This window comes from Vipera ursinii (assembly GCF_947247035.1).
Source record: "Vipera ursinii genome assembly, chromosome: 4".
Classification (NCBI taxonomy): domain Eukaryota; kingdom Metazoa; phylum Chordata; class Lepidosauria; order Squamata; family Viperidae; genus Vipera; species Vipera ursinii.
This window is the reverse complement of record NC_139514.1, coordinates 12428865-12450090: the sequence shown is the minus strand read 5'-3', so window position 1 is coordinate 12450090 and position 21226 is coordinate 12428865. Positions and strand designations below refer to the sequence as shown.

Sequence of the window (21226 nt, the reverse complement as noted above, 5' to 3'; positions counted from 1 at the left end):
CCCACGATGTTACCTAGTTTGGATAATGAAACGTCTGCAAGAAAACAAGCAAGCTCAGAGAGCACCAAGGATCCCTCATGTCAACTCCGAGCTGCAAATATTCTCCTTTCTTAAAAATGAATTAGAAATACAGTCCTACAGAGAATCAAATTAGAGGGACTCCATTGATCTGCGCCCAATGAAGTGATAGTAGGTCTTTTTCCCCTGGAAAGCTACAACAGACATGAATGTCAAAACAGTGAACAGAAGCACGACTCCAGTGAGGAAAAGCACTTGGAGGAAAGAACCAGCTTCTTCCAAGTCCAGCCATTTGCCAAAGAACTCTGTCTCTTTTCTTCCGCTACCTGTTAAAAGAGGAAAATATGGTCATCTTGGACAGTTCATAAACAATACCTTGTATTAAGAATTGGCAACAAGGCGCACAGCTCCAAGTGAGGATACAATTGATTAGGAAGAAAGGCTTCTGACTGCAAGCAGGTATGAGCACAGCCACTCTCTGCTATTCATTAAAATAGCATGAGATGAAGATGCTGATGCATTAGCAGGGGACGGGAGGCTAAAACATATAAGGAACGGTTGCTGGAATTGGGTATGTCTGGTTTAATGAAGAGAAGGGTGAGGGGTGACATGATAGCAGTGTTCCAATATCTCAGGGGCTGCCACAAAGAAGAGGGAGTCAAGGTATTCTCCAAAATGCCTGAAGGCAGGATAAGAAGCAACGGATGGAACTAAGGAGAAACTTCCTGACAGTGAGAACAATTAACCAGTGGAGCAACCTGCCTCCAGAAGCTGTGAATGCTCCAACACTGGAAGTTTTTAAGAAGAGTTTGGACAATAATTTGTCTGAAATGGTATAGAGTTTCCTGCTTGAGCAGGGGGTTGGACTAGAAGACCTCCAAGGTCCCTTCCAACTCTGTTATTCTATTCTATTCTATTCTATTCTATTCTATTCTATTCTATTCTATTCTATTCTATTCTATTCTATTCTATTCTATTCTATTCTATTCTATTCTTTTTTCCATCCCTTCCCATCCCATCTGTTGTGATTCAGGGTCAGCCTGTGGGTTTGGCAGTTGGGTTGGACGACTCAGAGGAGGAGGAGGAGGGGGGTGTTGAAGAGCTTGATGAGAGCCCCCAGCCAGGCCCCCCTTATCTGGTCACGACGCAGACCCAGCTGTGTGAGCCTGACAGCGTGGATGAAGATGACCCACAGCTGGCCCTGTTCAAGGACGCCCGAAGCAGGAGGCAGTCAATTAGGAGTAAACAGAGGAAGGCAATGGGGCTTCTCGGAAGGAGGCAGAGAGAAGCCACGCCCTGAACTCTATATAAGGAGAATGTCTGGGAGGGCTGGTTTGCTGAAGGCAACCGCTCGGATAGCTCATGTTTCTTAAAGCTCCTGTTTCTTGGTTTGTCTTGTTCTGTTTGTTTTTGTAGTAATAAATTTGGCAGGCGTAATTCCAGCCTCTTGCCTTGTTGAAAAAGGGGTTGTCCTTGCCTTTTCTGCAGGGCCGGTAGCAGGCTGGTACAGAACACCATCCCATCCCATCCCATTCTATTCTATTTTCCATTCCATTCCATTCTTTTTTCCATCCCATCCCATCCCATCCCATCTTATTCTATTCCATTCCATTCCATTCAACTCCACTCCACTCCACTCCATTCTATATTCTATTCTACGTATTCTATTTTCCATTCCATTTTCCATTCTGTTCCGTTCCACTCCACTCCATTCCATTCCATTCCATTCCATTTCATTCCATTCCATTCCATTCCATTCCACTCTACTCCACTCCACTCTACTCTAGTCCATTCCACTCTACTCTACTCCACTCCACTCCACTCCACTCCACTCCACTCCACTCCACTCCACTCCACTCCATTCCATTCCATTCCATTCCATTCCATTCCATTCTATTCTATTCTATTCTATTCTATTCTATTCTATTCTATTCTATTCTATTCTATTCTATTCTATTCTATTCTAAAATATATCTGCAGCAGAAACACAAATGTGTGCATGACAAGATCCATAAGACAGTGGATGAAATATTTCAATACAAATGTGTTTTCTTTGGACATGTCTGCAGTGTAGATGCATGGACAGAACAGGCTGGTCCACCATGCAACATCCTGTCCTCCATCTTGCCAACTATTACACACACACATATACCCATGGATACCACTGAGTGCCTGTTGCATGAATTTGCGATGGCAGTTAGTGGTGTCTGCATAATCTGTCAATAAGTTGGAGTTTTACCTTTTGTAGTAGTCTTGTTTTCATCAATATCTTTTCCATTTTCTGCAAGAAAAAGTTGGTTTCATTAGTAAGCAGAAGTCTACCACTGCCAATACATTGTCTGGTACTCTTCATGCATTGCATTAAGCCAGGGGTCTTCAAACCTGGCCCTTTTATGACTTGTGGACTTCAACTCCCAGAATTCCTCAGCCAGGCACACTGGCTGAGGAATTCTGGGAGTTGAAGTCCACAAGTCATAAAAGGGCCAAGTTTGAAGACCCCTGCATTAAGCTGAGATGTGCTTTATCCAAGATTTAGTGAACTGGCCATAGAGATCTAGTTCACCTAATACAAATCACACATGGATGGGTTCAACTATAACACATTATCACATCACAAATGGCAATGGATGGATTCTAAGCTAAAACTACAGATTACGTTAATTAGAAACACTTATTAAATCTACCTACATCTCTGAAGAATTTATCCCCAGGAGCCCTTTTAAATCAACCCTTTCTCTACCTTAACTCGTAATGTAGTTGTGGATTGATGATATTTTGCAGAATTCCAGTTTTGAACTGAAATAGACCCAAATAAATAAATCCAACTTATGTGAATAGGCATTCAGTACTTAAGGTATGACACTTCTGGACTGGATTTCACCATACAATTTCTGTTCATCAAGCAACTAATGATTACATTAAGAATAACTAAGCAGTGGCATTCAACAAACAGCAGCAGAAAAACATCCTAACTTGTTTTTTTTAAAAAGGTCCATCATTGTTCAAGATAAGCCTCATCACACTTTTAAATGAAGCCCCTATCCCTTCTTAAGGATTTGTTGGTAAACAAAAGTGTGAGCATGTGGGTATTCCTATGCTTTGTGGAGAACTGCTATCTTTCATGCGCCAGACTGGAGAAAGTGTGTATCCTCAGATCAAGGAATAATTGAATGAATCTCTGCGTAGCTGCCATTTCATAACAACGATAGCAAATAGCAATTGGCATGTTGTTTGGGTTAGGGCCTCATTTGAGAATAGCTCCTTAGAAGAGTGGGTGAAGTGATTCTAAGCCTTGTGCTCCGGTTGAATCAGGGCCTAGAGCCCAGGATGTGCTGTTGCTCCTGAGCTAATATAGCCATTTAGCTCACAGGAATTGCACTACTGAACTGAATGCGTGTCAGAAGGCAGAGAGATGCCAAGTGCTTGCTTGTGTAGGATAATGTCCTGGGCAGTGCTTTTTTTGTAAAAGAAAAAGGTGCCGGAACTTACACATGTCATACAACCCGCCTTGCCTACTCTACAAGGTTCCATTCAAAAAAGGTGCCGGAACTCCGTTCTGAGCGTTCTATGAGAAAAAAAGCCCTGGTCTTGGGTATGAAGGTCTACTCAAAACTAGGTCGGCATGCTTGGATGGCTGCAGTCAGCTCACCTGAGTAAAGGCATTGAGGTTATGACCTCCAGAATATTGCTAGAGAGTCACTCAGGCCTTTGAAGTAATGGTTAAGGACGAGAGATTTTGGGACTGCTTGGTAGAAGAACTGGAGCATCTTCTTCAGAACTTGGGTTTTACTCTCCTTGTCTTCTGGAACTTTGTATAAGACTGAAACAGGGTTGACCTCTGACCTTTGGCCTAATGCACCAATAATTCTTGTGTGTGTTTCTCTCGCCATAAATATCCTTTCAAAATTTGAACTAAACTAAAGCTGTGCTTTAGCCACCTTGTTGTCCCTATGCCTAACCTAGAACAAGATTGCCTTGGGTCATTCTGGGAAGAATCTAGAGGGTGGGGCCATCCTGGTGGCTTTCATAGATAAAACCAGAGAAGAAGGAGGATTTCCCACAAATCCAGCCCAACATTTGCTGCAAAAGAGCTGTAGCCTATTTTTATTACCTTTAATAATTTTTGCTAAAATCGTTAATAAAAATGGTAGCCTGTTTTATATATTATTTTCATATACATTATTTTGTTTATACTTATACCTATTTTATTACCTGCTTTTAGAATGGTGTATGTGGTTTCCATCCCTGCTTGAATGTGATTGTGCACATGGCAATGTAAAAGCCAGGTCCCAGGATTAAATGCTACAAATTCAGTTGTCTGAAAAGTGGTAGGGTTAAGGTCATACACATCTCCTCTGTGATGGTGATCTATCTGTGGAAAGACAGGAAGCATTATAAAGATTTCATACACTTAGGGTCAGGGTTAACTCTCGGTGAATTCGTAGAGCGAAATGGAAACCAACAACAGATTTGGAGCCCGTGGGTATGGTTAGGTGGGCGTATACTTTCCAAGCCTGCCTTATCTACATTTCCCGGTGAAGTACATGGGAAAATTCCATCGGTGACAAAAACCCACTTAGGGTTAGCATTATGTCTCCATGAATTCGTAGAGCGAAATGGACACCGCCAATGGATTGGGAGCCCATGGGAATGTTTAGGAGAATGCATTTTTTTGAAGCCGGCCTTCTACTACGTTTCGTGGTGAAATACTTGGGAAAATCCCATTGGGGTAAAACCCCACTTAAGGTTACAGTTAGGTCTCCGTGAATTCACAGAGCGAAATGGACACCAACAACAGATTCAGAGCCCGTGGTTATGGTTTGGAGGGGCCATACTTTCCGAGCCTACCTTATCTACGTTTCCTGCCACAATTGGAACTGAAAATTCCATCAATAAGTCAGGTGGTCGTTAATGGAAACACACCTTGATTTTATGACTTTTTTTGCCATAGCTGTTAAGGTAATCATGCATTCATTAAGTGAAATTGGCTTCCCCCATTGACTTTACTTGTCGGAAGTTGGTTGGGAAGGTTGTAAATGGCATTCACCTAATCCCGGGATGCTGCATTCTGTCGCAAATATATTCTGATTGTCAAGTGCCCGAAATTTGATTATGTGACTATAGGGAGGCTGCAACAGTCATAGCTGCAAGGACTGCTTGTAAGTCATTATTTTTAATGCTGTCGTAACTTCAAATGGTCATTAAATGAATGGTTGTAAGTTGAGGACTACCTGTACTGCTAGAGTTACAGTTCAGGAAACATATTCTGTTCCTCTTTTACCATTCATTTTTTAAAATAACTCATATATTCTGGCAAACAGGCTGATTAAATGGCTGTGTTCACACAATACACCTAAGCAGTTTTGTTACAGAGTTAATATCTGCATTTGCACAATGTGCTAAGTTTGATATAGTGTAGACTTAATTTTATTTTGTTTCTTTAGTGGATTAGCATGTTGTTCATTTATAGTTTACTATATTGCACAAGCTCAAAACATAAGGTAATTCAATAACTGAGTTACTGTAAGTGTGCTGTTTGAATGCAATTGTAGAAAATTATTGTACGTATGTAACTCTCCATGTAGAGTGGCTTATGTCAAATCCATAAAACAATAATTTTTGGTCCACAAAATATTTGTTGTTGTTAGTTGTGAATTCGTATCCGACCCATCGCGATCCCATGGACAATGTTCCTCCAGGCCTTCTGTGCTTCCTGTTTGCAGTATTTTGAAAATCTAACATTTCCTATATAGATTTACTAAAATACAAATCATACTTATTGTTTTACTCAGAAGTACATATAGGCTCTGAAAGTATGGAGTAGGCCCCATGAAGCATTTTAAATCTATTACCAAATTGCAATTGTTTAATGTGACAGAAAGTGATTAAGACTGGAAAGTGCTCATATTAACTATATGATCACATAACTATATGATTAAAATCAAATGTAAATGAAATTGCTTTTTCCCCATTTTATTTTCTTTTGTCCTGGATCCACCAATTATTTTTGGGAGTCTCACTCTGAATATGCCGCTCAAGCCAAAGGTGACCCTTAGCACAAAAAGAATTGCCCAGCCCGGTCAATACCAACCTTGAAAAGAAAGGTTTCACCATGAAAGTGGACAGTATGAATATCAAGTTCATTTCCCATTCCTATCAGGTACCAACTTGTGTCTTCTCCTTCATTCATTATCAGCCCAGGGAGATTATTAAAGATTTTCCCATTGATTGCTGAAAAAACACACAAGGGATGGATGTGAAAGGAATGAATCACAGATCTGAGTGTTCCTCTGTGACGTGAAAGCCATAACGGAGAATATTTGTAGCTCAGGGTTGAAATGAGGGGTCCTTTGTGCTCTCTGAGCTTGGTTCTTTTCTTGCAGAACTTTCGTTACCCAAACTAAAAGAGCACGGTGGATTGCATGGTTAGGACGCTGAGTTGGAGATTAGCAAGCCTGTGTTTGAGACCTGAATGTTGCCTTGGGTTGGGGTGAGTTCCTGTCCTTTGTTCCAACTCCTGCTGACGACATGAAAGAAGCATCCTCTGGTGAATCGTGATGTAATCGGCTTATCCTTTCAACCCAGAAGCACCTCAGTGCTTCTGTCACGAGTGCGATGTAATTACCCATACTAGGTAACATCATCAGCGCTCGAGCATGGATCAAGCACTGATGCTGTTACCTAGTTTGGGTAATGAAATGCCTGCAAGAAAACAACCAAGTTCAGAGAGCACGAAGGAGCCCTCGCTTGAAACACAGGATATGTTATTCCAAAGACTTTTGGAATTATTAGTTTGGATCCAGAGAGTCCTTTGCGTAAGCAAGTTCTCAGTCTTCCTTTCTCTGACTTCTACATCCTTCCATTGGGTGACCCCTTAATATATATTTGACTATTGCAGAAATTCTTTGAGCACCAGGGGCAACTGTGAGGGACACCCAGATAACCTCAGATCCAGTGGGAATTGAAGTTACCCACTGAGAAATTTATTTGTATGTCTCTGATCACCATGCCTTCATTTGCACACCTTTCTGCTAAAACAGCTCACGTAGCCATGCATTTTGAGAGTAAAATGGGACTCATGGAAATTTGACTTATTTGAATGTTTTTCCAACTGAAACTTTTCCTGCTTATAGTGGCTGAGGTGTTGCACCATGGTTGCTTAATAATGGCTAATAAACCAGAGTTACCGTAGTTGGGTGCATAGTATACCCTGAGCTATAACTCACGAGAATGGATTACCTCAGGCCAAATCTTCATTTGTGGGCCCAGGAGCATTGTTTCACATGCTCACATGCTCTATCATGTTAAAAACACAAGGAAACTGTAATATAAACTCTAAAACAGAATGTACTTTTAAAGATAAAGATAAAAACCTCAAAAAATATTGATCTGAAAACCTACTGATACTCGCCTCCACTGGCTGATAATTCTGGTTTTGCCAACAGTGTGTGATGGTCTTTCTACTCTTAAATATTGTGTGGCTCCCAACCACAAAAATGTGGCTACTACCTTATATCCTAGTTTGCAACCAGCTACATTCACACAACCTATTCAACCCAACAGAAGCAAATCACATTATAGTTCAGTATAATCTTTGAAGCTGATCAGTATATTACCGTAAGTTAGACCAGGAACATTTTTCTCAAGTTTATTCTAAAAGACAGAGAATTATTTTTAAATTCTTCTAAAGTTTATAGCACTATAGTGGCTCAATAAGACTGCAACACATTATTATTATTATTATTATTTTGAAAGCCGAGGTTGGCTTTGAGTTTGGGGAAATTGCACTATGATGCAAAACCTAAACAATTGAAAAAACATTATATTTTTCAAAAAGTAATTCTCTTATTCCATGTAGTAAACCACATACCATACTTTCTGTTCCCTTTCGTAAAATTACCAGTAGAGTTAAATTCTTCAGGGTTTTTATGCAGATATTTGACAATGTTGTCATTTAAATACCACGATTCATTTTCGTCAAAAATCATAAAAAGAAGAGCAAATTCACGATCAATATCACTCCTTGAGCCCTTCTCATTTAATATCCCCTTCCTGCAAACTATAAGGGCTCCAATCAAACCACTGCACAAATCCTGAAATTAAAGAACAGGAAAAAAGAAAACAGGACAGAGAATGGGTTCCCTTATTTGATAGCAATGTATGGATGTGTGTGTTTGTTTGTTTGTGTGTGTCATACAACCCGCCTTGCCTACCCTATGAGGTTCTATCCAAAAAAGGTACCGGAACTCTGTTCTGAGTGTTCTATGAGGAAAAAAGCCCTGTGTATACCCCATATGGTATTTCATTTACCTTTACAAAATGCACTGTTGAATAATAAGCCCAAGAAATACAGTTTGGATCAGAAACGCCAGGACCTGACCGTTCTGGAATTCTCCATGAATAAATGCTTGTTTCTCCTGCATGCAAACATTTGTGTTTAAGAAAAGTAAGTTTGGGGAGAAGAGAAAGTTAAAATAAAGATGATCAACATCCAAAATTCGATGAAAATTGATCCAACTTGATAATTTTGGTAAAATACCAACTACTTTTTTTTTTAAAAAAGAGTGATTTGCTTTTAATTCCTAAGATTAGAAGTCTATGGTGAAGTCCTCAAAATGCCAAAATTCTGCTTAAAAGCATCAATACTCAAACTATAAATAGTCCTTCATTTACAACCCTTGGTTTTGTGACCAAAATTACAATGGCATTGAAAAAAGTGGCTTATGACCACTTTTCACACTTACGATTGTTGCAGCATCTCCATAGTCAGGTGATCAAAATTTGGACACTTGGCAACTGGTTCATATTTATGATGGTTCCAGTGTCCTGGGGTCATGTGATCCCCTTTTGCGACCTTCTGACAAGCAAAGTCAACGGGGAAGCCAGATTCACTTAACAACCGTGGCAAGATAGGTCATAAAATGAGGCTAAACTCACTTAACAACAGAAATTTTGGGTTCAGTTGCGGTTACAGGGTGAGGGCTACCTGTATAAGCAATTTAAGTCATGGCTAGCAATCCACTAAAGACATTGTAATGGATTTTTAAGTGACAAAAAAGTTGTTTTCAGACCATATTAAATTGGTTCAACTACATACAGACTATGGCTGCATGAGTTCATGCCACACTAAACCAAGATTAATCAAACCACATAATGGTTTTGTATGATGTGTAAATCCATCTAATAATGCAATCCTTTGTGTATGGGAGGCAGCTCAGCTGTTTCTCATAGTCTTAAATGGAATTGGATACAAATTGCTAATTCGGTTGAATCAATTTTGCATTACAATTATACTGGGGAGTATTGATTTGAAGACTGTTACGTTTTACAGTTTAACTCTGCTAGTTTTAGATGATTCTGTGCTGCTGATAATAATACCCCTGTACATACTATAGTTTCACTATGATTTTTGCACTTAGCTGAATTGCCCAAACACCAGAATGTTTACTAAACTGCAGAAACAATGAAGGTTTATTATTTTGCTTGTAGCTCAGGAGCTGCACAGTAGTACCAATCACATTCTAAAATTCCTTATATTAAAAAGGCTTCAAATACAGGTAGTCCTCAGCTTTTGACCACTTGTTTAGCGATTGCAGCATCTGAATTTTGATCACACCACCATAGGAATGCTGCAATGGTCATAAGTGTGTGAAAAATGATCCTAAGTCATTTTTCCCCCAGTGCCATTGTAACTTCACACAGTCATGAAATGAACTGTTGTATGACGGGGACTACCTGTGGGATGAAAGACGGAAAGGAAATCCCCAGTTTTGTATGTTCCCTAGGAAAGCTGAAAAAAACTTCTTGGAAGAAGGCAATGGGAAACCTGTTCCATTTTGTGGCTCAAGTCATCTGGTGTCAAATCCAACTCAAAGGACTTGCTTGAAAATAAGGAGGATTGTATCTCCTGTTCTGATCCACTACTGTACCTGGCATGGTAACGTGAGTTTTAGTTTTAGTCCCAGCATCTTCTTGTACTCCATGAGCTGATATGGAGTAAGGCCTACTGGCTCTGTTCTTAAACACAATTACTACCAAGTCACCAACCTCTGCATGAATGAAAGGCCCTAAGGCAAAACAAGAAAAAAACAATCACTTTAATTTTTTTAGAAATATATATTTTTAAATGTATATTACGTAACAGAGTGAGCGCCTGTTACTCGTCCCAGCTTCTGCCAACCTAGCAGTTCAAAAGCACGTAAAAATGCAAGTAGAAAAATAGGGACCACTACGGTGGGAAGGTAACAGCGTTCCGTGCGCCTTTAGCGTCTAGTCATGCTGGCCACATGACCACGGAGACGTCCTCGGACAAGCGCTGGCTCTTCGGCTTTGAAACGGAGATGAGCACCGGCCCCTAGAGTCGGAAACGACTAGCATGCACGTGCGGGGGAACCTTTACCTTTACCTTTACCTTTATGAAATATTATATATTAATTGTATTATACGTTCATATATTCTATAACATATTAATATTGTATTAAATTTATATTATTATTAAAATGCAGAGAATGGCAAGAACTCTAAAAAGGAGCATGAAATTAATTACACAATAGTAAAAAATTATAATTTGTAGATCACTACTCTGCTTTACTGTTTTTTTAGTGGATAAAGTGTTGAAGTAGAAGCTGTTTTCATTTAGTTGTTCTATTAGGCAACACAATAGATCAGGGGTCCCCAACCCCTAGTCCATGGACCAGCACCGAGCCATGGCATGCCAGAAACCGGGCCAGCCAAATAAGTGAAACCCCATCCATGGGATGCAGGCAGCACGCGAAACCATGCCCCCTCCGGTCCAGGGAAAAATCTCTCTCCATGGAAACGAGTCCTGATGCTCAAAAGGCTGGGGGCCGCTGCAATAAATAATTCACGCTGGCCCTGCATGACGATACTTAAATTAATGTCAATAACCTATTTTAAACCATGACACTGCTTTAAAAATCAACAAGACTCATTTGCAGCCTGATTTGCCAGAATTTCTCCATGTCAACGAGTGCTGATCTGCTGCTCCATCTTCTGGTGAGAAGCATAATTTGCCAATTTCTTCAAATGTGAGAAAATACATCAGAGAAGATGCTTCTGGATGGCACAATGGTGAAAAAAGTAAGGTTCTACATTTAGGCAAGAAAAACTAAATGGACAGGTATGGTATAGGTCAGGGGTAGGCAACCTTGGCTCTTTTATGACTCGTGGACATCAACCCCCAGAATTCCTGAGCCAGTCCTTCCTTCTCATTAGGTGGCCAAAGTATTTGAGTTTTAGCTTCAGGATCTGGCCTTCTAAAGAGCAGTCAGGGTTGATCTCCTCTAGGACTGACCGGTTTGATCGCCTTGCAGTCCAAGGGACTCGCAGGAGTCTTCTCCAGCACCATAGTTCAAAGGCCTCAATTCTTTGGCGCTCAGCCTTTTTTATGGTCCAACTTTCACAGTCATACATTGCAACTGGGAAGACCATAGCCTTGACTATACGCACTTTTGTTGACAGAATAGAGGTTTAAGGGAATTTATCTCAACCATTTCTTACCCTTTTACACTGATGTTACACTCCTACGCACACATCCTGAGGAATACATTTAACTGAAATCAGCAGGGTTCCCCTTTGCAAGGAAAACATTTTGGAATTGTTTTAAAACTCGTGTGTCAAAAATCTGCCTCACGGTTTACCCAAGTTTCTTACCAAGAATTTGCAGATGTTCCTCTTTTAAGGTCCTTTTTTTGTGCTCCATAAATGTCCCGTCTTTGTATTCTCTATAAACCACCTTCTTGTACTTCGAACCTATCGTATGTTCACCTTGGCTCACGAATATATGTCCATAACTTGAAAATAAGTAAAAGTACGATAATATTCATAACTCTATATAATAATTAGTCATTTGTACACATCCATAGTCAAGAATTCTTGAAATCATGAAATCGCAGATCAAGTCAATGAAAAATGACCAAGTGAAAAAAAATATGGGATTTTAAAGTTCAGACTGATTGACGCCTGAAGTATAGCATACTAGTCACTGCTGCCATTGAAAAGGATCGTGTTTGGTTCACAGGGGGTCTCCAATTTAAGGATCAGTTGCCTATGGAACTACCTGGGTCTACTTACGGCCAGTATTCATGGTCAGGCCGTAGACAGATAGTCCTCAGCTTACGACCACAATTGATCCCTTCTGTTGCTAAGCGAGACATTTGTTAAGTGAATTTTGCCCCATTTTACGAGCTTTCTTGCCTCTCTTGTTAGTTAAACCACAGTAGTTGTTAAGTTAGTAACACAGTTGTTAAGTGAATCTGGCTTCCCCATAGACGTTGCTTATCAGAAAGTCGCAAAAGGGGATACTGCAACCATCATAAATATGAATCAGTTGCCAAGCTTCTGAATTTTCATCACGGGACCATGGGGATGCTGCAACTAAGTATGAAAAACGGTCAGAACTCACTTTTTCAGTGCCGCTGTAACTTCAAACGGTCCCTAAATGAACTGTTGTAAGTCAAGGACTAGATGCAGTCATGTAACCAAACTTCAGGTGCTTAACAACCACACGGCATTTAGGTCTGTTTGTAGCATCCAGCAGTCATCTAACCACAGTTTACAAACATCGAAGGAAAGGCTGGTTTTCAGCAAAGCCACACCCTTAACAACCACATCGTTCACTTAAGGAGCATGGCGTTCTCTTAATGACCGCCAAAGTTCATAAAATTGTGACGGGCAGGCTCCATTATAGCTGTAGGTTAAGGACCACCTGTACTAAAGTAGTCATTCCATGTAATACACATACAATAATACACTGGAGGTTTTTAAGAAGAGGCTGGACAGCCACTTGTCTGAAATAGTATAGGGCAGGGGTCTTCAAACTGGGCAACTTTAAGCTGAGGAATTCTGGGAGTTGAAGTCCACAAGTCTTAAAGTTGCCAAGGTTGGGGACCTCTGGTATAGGGTCTCCTGCTTGAGCAAGAAGTTGGACTAGAAGACCTCGAATGCCCCTTCAAGCTGTATTCTGTTTCTGATTCTGAATAGTCCAATTAATTTATATGGGCACGTCATAGAAAATTAGAGGCTATCTTTACTCTGCCCAAGCCCTTGGACAGATCATGAAGAAAACTGGCCAACTTCAGCTGGAAAATCACAAGACAAAGAGAAGGAGGGGGTGGCAGTAGATATTCAAACAGGTAACCCAAATAGTTTGATCACCAGATTTGTATTCTAAAAGAAGAGAGCGGTAAACCAAATTATAGTGATCCAATTTAATTGAAACAACCAGCAAGGCAATTTCATGCCTTTTTACTTAAATGCAAGTTTCCCTGGGTTTATGTTCAATTGCAAATTTATTTTTTCATTGTAGTTAGAGACCACCCATATCCCTCATTGAGCGATTCTATGTAATACAGGTAGTCCTCAACTTACAACAGTTCATTTAGTGACTATTAAAAGTTATAACATCACTAAAAATTTCCCGGTACTCCCATGTTACACCTTTGCTCCGCGAGCTGCATTGGCTACCAGTTGTCTTCCGGGTGAGGTTCAAGGTTCTAGTCATGATCTTTAAGTCCTTACATGGCATGGGTCCGGGTTACCTCGGGGACCACCTGCTGCTGGCGTCAACTTCCCTCCGCCCAGTATGTGCCCACAGAGAGGGCCTCCTCAGGGTGCCTCCGGTCAGGGAATGTCGACTGGTGGCCCCCAGGGGGAGGGCCTTCTCTGTGGGCGCTCCGGCATTATGGAACCAACTGCCGGTTGAGCTCTGGATGGCATCAGACCTCTGATCCTTCCATCGCGGGTTGAAGACCCACTTATTTGAATTAGCTGGTCTGGCCTGATGGGGGAATATGGGTTTTTAAATTGATTTTTAGTATTTATTATTGTTGTTTTTAATCGGGCACTGGTTTAATTTCCTTTTAACTTTTGTATTGTTATTTATATATGCCCTGTGAACCGCCCTGAGTCCCTAGGGAGAAGGGCGGTATAGAAATCAAATTAAACTAAACTAAACTAAACTAAAAAGGTGACTTGTGACATTTTTCACACCTGTGACCATTGCAGCATTTCCTCATGGTCACATGATCAAAATTTGGCCGCTCGGCAACTGGATCATATTTATGAAGATTGAAGTATCCTGGGATCACATGATCACGTGACCAGCTTTTGCAACTTTCTGACGAGCAACGTCATTGGAGAAGCCAGATTCACTTAACAACTGTGTTACTAACATAACAACTGCAACGATGCACTTACCAACTATTGCACAAAAGGATGTAAAATACGGCAAAACTCACTTAACACATGTTTCACTTAGCAACATAAATTTTGGGCTCAATTGTGGTCATAAGACAAGGACCACCTCTACTATTTCAGAGAAGCCCTTCTGAATACAGACGACTATATGTGCAAGTGAATATCCAGAGCTTTGACAGCAGGATCTCCTAAAAGAAATGGACATGTCAATCAAACAACTATATTTTCTTCCTTGTTTTTAATAGGGATTAGTTATGATTAGATGGATTGGGGTCAAGACTTTAGTAAGCTCAGCTATAAGTTTATAAATCTTGTTTTCAATGCAAAGCTTCCTCCCCAGATGGCTCACAGCATGTTTATGCTGACCTATTTTGAAAGTGCTCTCAATGTGCTGGGTTTAATTTCTAAAGAGACAAGTGGTAGGGATCCGATGAAGAAGCCATGCCTTCTCACCTGGATGCAGAACATAACCTGAGAGGTCCTTGGTGCTCTCTGAACTTGGCTGTTTTCTTATAGATGTTTCATTACCCAACTAGATAACATCATCAATGAGCTACAAATATTCTCTTCTATTGAACATAGAATATAGATTCATAGGACTGGAAGGGATCTTGGAGGTCTTCCAGTCCAACCTCCTGCTCAAGGCACGAGATCCTGGTCAAATGGTTGTTTTTGAAAACCTCCAGTGGTGGAGCACCCACAACTCCAGGACGTTCCATTGTTTAATTTTTCGCACTGTTGGTAGATAAACAATTGGTAGAACGTAATCCATCCTAACCTTTCTTTTTTGCTCATTCCTTCCATCTTCTTCTCAGCCCAGGTCTTATTAGGGGCGTAATCCCATTCTACCTCTTCTGCAGCAACATAGTAGGTCCTCACTGTTCCATAGTGTCTACCATCAGATGACCCCTTGCCACAGGATTTAACATTATACCATTGCTTCATCCCACCAGTAAAGTGATCAAATGTCCTACAAGCCACTTGGAAAGTCCCTGAAAGGAAATTGAGACATTGACCGTAATACTAGCTGATCACAGTGAGGACTGGATGTTTAGTTGTGATTATATATATATATATAGATTATATTTTGGAGAAGAGGGGAAAAGTTTTAGTTGAGAAAAAAAAAGAGATAAATAAAACCAAACCTGCAACCAGGATTAGAACCTGTTGTCTATTTGAATTTACAATCATAGGTGTAAAAAGATAACTGGAATCCCTAGGAGGAATTATTCAAAAAGTTAATTACTCAGAAGTATGCATAATTTGTGTCCTGCCGTCATGTTAAGTTAGTACAGGGAGAGGTGGCAAGTCAAGGGACGATGCTTAGAGCTCATTTGTAAGATTTACCTGTTTGATCTGGCTGCATCAGTGCTGTGTTTGTAACATGGGGGTACAAAGGGAGACTGTCCCGTATTGTGCCTCCCAAATGGATAGTGTTTTCTTGGAAATGGACACCGTGAACATCTGTACTGCTACCTAGTCCAAGCATATGCCAAGAAACAACATCACCTTTGCACATGGTGAGGCCAGGTAAGGTACCAAACAGATAGCCATTGACCGCTGAAAGGAGGAAAAGAAAATTGCAGTAAGGCAGATTCTGGCTGAACGATAGAAAAACAGCAAGAATACTTCTTTCCTTATCCCCAAAAATCAATTCAGTGGAAAAGACATAGTAGATATAAAAAATCATTTGGCTGACTCTGCAAGATTTCTCTGACTTGGGGAGTGAAGGACATTATCTCTGAGTCCCAACAAATCCAAGAAATAATTCTGTTCATTTTCAGATCTATCCCAATTTTCATTTTAAAAAAGGTAAAGGATTCCCCTGCACAGTTGTGTCAACTCTAGAGGGTGGTGCTCATCTTTATTTCTTAGCTGAGAGAGCCAGCATTGTCTGAAGATGTTTCTGTGGTCATGCAGCCAGCATGACAATATGTTACCTTCCCACCAAAATGATGCCTATTTATCTACTCAGGTTTGCATGCTTTAAAAAATGCTAGGTTGGCAGGAGCTGGAGCAAGGAACAGGAGCTTACCCCATCACACAGTGTTGGGTCTCGAACTGTCAACCTTCTGGTTGACAAGCCAGCATCTTAACCACTAGTCCATCCATTTCTTAATCATTTAACTGCTGTTCCACAAGTCCCTCCCAATTTTTGAGAAAGAGAGAAGAAAAGCAACAGCATTTGCCCTATGCACAGTCACCCACGCACTCGTTACCTCCCGTATAGATTACTGCAATGCTCTCTACATGGGGCTGCCCTTGAAGACCACCCGGAGGCTTCAGCTGGTGCAGAGTGCGGCCGCGCGGGTAGTGATGGGAGCACCCCGATACTCCCATATTACACCCCTCCTGCGTGAGCTGCATTGGTTACTGGTTGTCCTCCGGGTGAGATTTAAGGTGCTGGTACTTACCTTTAAAGCCCTACATGGCTTAGGCCCGGGATACTTGCAGGACCATCTGCTGCTGGGAACGACTTCCCATCGCCCAGTACGCTCACACAGAGAAGGCCTCCTCAGGGTACCGTCGGCTAGACAATGTCGGCTGGCGACCCCCAGGGGGAGAGCCTTCTCTGTGGGAGCGCCAGCCCTATGGAACCAGCTCCCCCCTGAGCTTCGGATGGCCCCAGATCTCCAGTCCTTTCGCCGCAGCCTCAAAACACTCCTTTTCCACCTGGCTGACCTGGACTGACAGGGATTTTAATTATGTTTTTAATTTTTAACTCTAATTTTTAATTTATTTTAATTTTAATTTTAATTTATTCTACAGGGGCCTTTAATTTTAATTTTTATTTTAATCTTCTGTATTTATTGTACGTTATTGTTGTTAGCCGCCCTGAGTCCTTCGGGAGATAGGGCGGCATATAAGTCCCAATAATAAATAAATAAATAAATAAATTTTGGCCACCTTCCATGATCAGGTGAAGGAAAGAAAGAGTAATTCTACCCTGTTATCAATTCATGGTATTCTTATGATGGAGACAATTACTTTACTCCTCAGAACGGATGGCAGATAATAGCATAAATTCCTATATAGCCCTATGCTTATCTCACAATATATAATTCTACCCTATATGTTTGCATCATGTTGAAAATCTCCCTTGCCTAACTTCCCAAATGTATATTTTTCATACCATGCATTCTGTTGGATTCCTGAAAATCCTTGTCCTTCTTATTAACCGTTGAGGGATCACCAGTAAAAACGTCAATGTTTAGGTCAAAGTAAAAACTCTCATTCTCGTCAAAGACAGTGAAGAGCAGATAGAATTCTTTGTCTACTCCTTTCTGTAGTCAAAACATAAATATTGTTCATTAAAACTGCAAATGTTTAATCTGCAGAATAAATAGAAAACCAGAAAGAAATTTCAAACAGCTTCCCTTTACATGCAGATGGGGCATTGTGGCTACTACCTAAGATAAGCATTTTTTAAAAAGAATTAAAGTAATATCATTGAAACACCCTGTCATCAGTTTTTTAAAATTGCCAACATGCCAGACTTACCGCCAGTAGCCTTTAGCCAACATATCACAGCTTTTTCTTAATCTAAGTACCCACTTTTCCCCTATTGTCCATAAAGTAGGGGTAGCCCTTGGCTTATAATTTCCATTTCCAAACAAGACAGATGTTAAGTGAATCATGCTCAATTTTTTTGAGCTTTGACCTTTTTTGCCATGTCAGTTTCCCCACTGACTTTACTTGTTGGAAGCTGACTGGGAAAGTCACAAGGGGGAGGGGGGTGTAATCATGGAACACATGAATACATACCAGTTGCCAAATGCCTGAATTTTGATCAGCAACAGCACGTAGCCTTATGTACCGCTTCACAGTGCTTTACAGCCCTCTCTGAGCAGTTTACAGAGCCAGCATATTGCCCCCAACAATCTTGGTCCTCTTTTTACCGACCTCAGAAGGATGGAAGGCTGAGCCAACCTTGAGCCGGTGAGTATCGAACTGCTGAACTGCTGGAAGCCAGCAGTCAGCAGAAGTAGCCTGCAGTACTGCATTTAAACCACTGCGCCACCACGGTTCTTAAGTGATCATGGGATGTTACGATGGTCGTAAGTGCAAAGACTGGTCATAAGTGCATTTTTCAATGTTGTTGTATCTTTGGACAGTCGCTAAATGAAAGGTTGTAGGTCAAGGACTGATTGTATGTTAAAGTACCTGTTGATCGTTACAAGATTCAGTTCTGTGGCTGGACAAAGAATTTCAGGATTGTTACTGTTAAATAAAGTGACATTCCACTCTTTTAAGGCAGCGGTCCCCAATCTTTCTGGCATGGCAGACCAGCAAGGGAAGAGAGGGGGATGGTTCCACAAGCACACGCGCCACTCACACAAATGGAGGTTCACACACAAGTACTCTTGCCCACCACTTGTGTTATCTGGTTCCGAATGGACCAAGGTCCTGTATTGGGCTGTGGCCCGGGGATTATGGACCCCTGCGGGCCACAGCCCAATACAGGACCTTGGTCCATTCGGAACCAGATGACACAAGTGGGCAAGAGTACTTGTATGTGAACCTCCATTATAGTCTAAAGCCAGAAACTAAACAAGGAGAGAAACAACCTAGAACTAAGGAGAAACTTCCGGAAAGTTAGAACAATTAATCAGTGGAACAACCTGCTTCCAAAAGCGGTGAATGCTTCAACACCGGAAGTTTTTAACAAGAGACTGGACAGCCATTTGTCCGAAACAGGGGTTGGACTAGATGACCTCCAAGGTCCCTTCCAACTTGATTTTTATTATTATTACTAAGCTTTATCACCAACCAACTTCTCAAGAGAGTCCTGAGATTTATTCATTTTCATGGTCTTCTTTTGAGTGGATTATTTATACAATTCAGGATGGGTCAGATTGCATTTTTTGATGTATTTTTAGTAGCTTAATTACTTTCACCGAAGTTTATTCACTGATCTGGAAGATACTAGTCTTGAAGTATTTGTTTTCCTTCCTACAAGCTGCTCTTCGGATGTGTGGACTTCAACTCCCACAACTTTGCTGACTAGCAGAGCTATTGCTGAGAATTCTGGGAACTGAAGTCCACTTATCTGGTGGATGCTTGACTTGAGGAAAGCACTAAACATAATGAATTTGGTAATTGTGACCAAGATTGCTAGAACTAAACATCAAGACTTTGGCTATATAAGTTTGTCTTCCTTCCTGGGGTCTTAACTGAACATTATGGTGGACATAAAAATCTTTCTAATTTTGATGTCTTCTGACCAGCAAGGTAAGTCTTATGTTGTCAAGTTGTTACTTTGCATTTGGAGGTGTGCAACAATTATCCTTTCGTTCCATCTATGCAGGTAACCATTCAGAATATTATCCAGTTTTGTACCTGGCTTCCATTGGATTTCAAAGTATCTTTCTTACAAATGATAAGAGGTCCCACCAGACCAGACTGAGTATCCATCATCGGATCAGTTGCTGAATAATAGAGGTAAGTGAGGCATGCTGGATCATTCTGTGTAGGCCCAACACTTTCAGGAACTCTCCACTCATACTTAAAAGTCTCATTAGGTTTAACAAAAGCTCCTGGCTTTGGATATCCTTAAAAGAAAAAAGTCAAAATATCCCTATGAAATTAAACTCTAATTGAAATCCAAAGGTCATTTGAGTACAAGTAATCCTCAACTTACGATCACAATTGAGTCCAACATTTCTGTTCCTAAGTGAGACAGTTATTAAGTGAGTTTTGCTCCATTTTACGACCTTTCTTGCCACAGTTATTAAGTGAATCACTGCAGTTGTAAAGTTAGTAACTGTAGCGATTCACTTAATAACTGGCAAGAAAGGTCGTAAAATGGAGCAAAAAACTGAATCTGGCTTCCTCATTGGCTTTGCTTGTCAGAAGGTCGCAAAAGGTGAGCACAGGATCCCAGGACACTGCAACCGTCATAAATATGTGTCAGTTGCCAAGCGTCCAAATTTGAATCATGTGACCACGGGGATGCGGCAACGGTCGTAAGAGTGAAAAACTGTCATACATTATCTTTTCTGGGCCATTGTAACTTCGAATGGTTACTAAACAAACTTGTAATTCAAGGACTACCTGTACTGTATGCCTACTCATAGAAATAAATATTGTCCTATAGGAGCCTACATGGAAAAGCTGGATAAAAATGTTTGTATAAATAAAGAGGTTGAGTTCTTAGAATTGCAGTTTTAAGGAGAATGAGTGGTGGAAATTTCCCTGTCAACAGGAAATCCACTAATTACTTCCTGTAATTTGTCTCACTTTAGATCTGAGGGGATATCACTACTTACCAGTCTCATTATTGAGGCTGGTTAGAACTTGGCTGTCAGGAACAGAGCAATTAACATTGAAAGGACGCATCAAAGCAGCGGTTTAGGAGAGACCTTTGGTTCATTTATATACCTACCCCATCTGGGAAATGTAACATTCAAAGTATTTTGCTAAGGGATGAATTCAGTAGTTAAGTTAAAGAAGAATAGGATAGGATAGGATAGGATAGGATAGGATAGGATAGGATAGGATAGGATAGGATAGGATAGGATAGGATTGACTTGACTAGACTAGACTAGACTAGACTAGACTAGACTAGACTAGAATAGAATAGAATAGAATAGAATAGAAAAAAATAGAATAGAATAGTTGGAAGGGACCTTGGAGACCATTTAGTCCAACCGCCCGGCCCAATGTGTGAGGTGATGCAGCCAAAGTGTTTTTTTCTTTTAATTCCATTTATATCCCGCCCTTCTCTGAAGACTCAGGGCGGCTTACAAGCTTAGCAGTTTGTGCTGCTTTGCTCCAGATAAATTAAAAACAGTGAGGTGAGGGTGTGAATTGATGACTGTGCAAGTAATTTGACTTCCCTTAAGTGTCATTTAATTTGGTCCCAGTCCTGGACCGGGACACCTTGAGAGTATTACTCTTTGTCCTCAGCATTTATTTTTGAGGTAGCAGAGCAGAAGGTGACAGGGCAACTAAAAACTGCTTTGCAGGTTTGTTGGTAGGTGGCAAGCAT

At 40.8% G+C, this 21226-nt stretch overlaps 1 protein-coding gene across 1 annotated transcript in view; it reads right to left on the bottom strand.

Annotated features, from left to right (window-relative positions):
• Positions 1–3967: 3967 nt before the first annotated feature.
• HEPHL1 (hephaestin like 1) overlaps positions 3968–21226 on the bottom strand; it is a gene marked incomplete at its 5' end in the record, with an annotated part of 35023 nt that continues 17764 nt past the window's right edge. Inside the window, 10 exons of the mRNA XM_083363088.1 lie at positions 3968–4386; positions 6106–6249; positions 7889–8111; positions 8329–8435; positions 9948–10085; positions 11692–11831; positions 15014–15227; positions 15583–15795; positions 17369–17519; positions 19576–19787. Coding sequence (XP_083219214.1) covers positions 4154–4386; positions 6106–6249; positions 7889–8111; positions 8329–8435; positions 9948–10085; positions 11692–11831; positions 15014–15227; positions 15583–15795; positions 17369–17519; positions 19576–19787 — 1775 coding nt within the window. The 3' untranslated portion in view covers positions 3968–4153. The remainder of the gene's footprint in view (positions 4387–6105; positions 6250–7888; positions 8112–8328; positions 8436–9947; positions 10086–11691; positions 11832–15013; positions 15228–15582; positions 15796–17368; positions 17520–19575; positions 19788–21226) is intronic.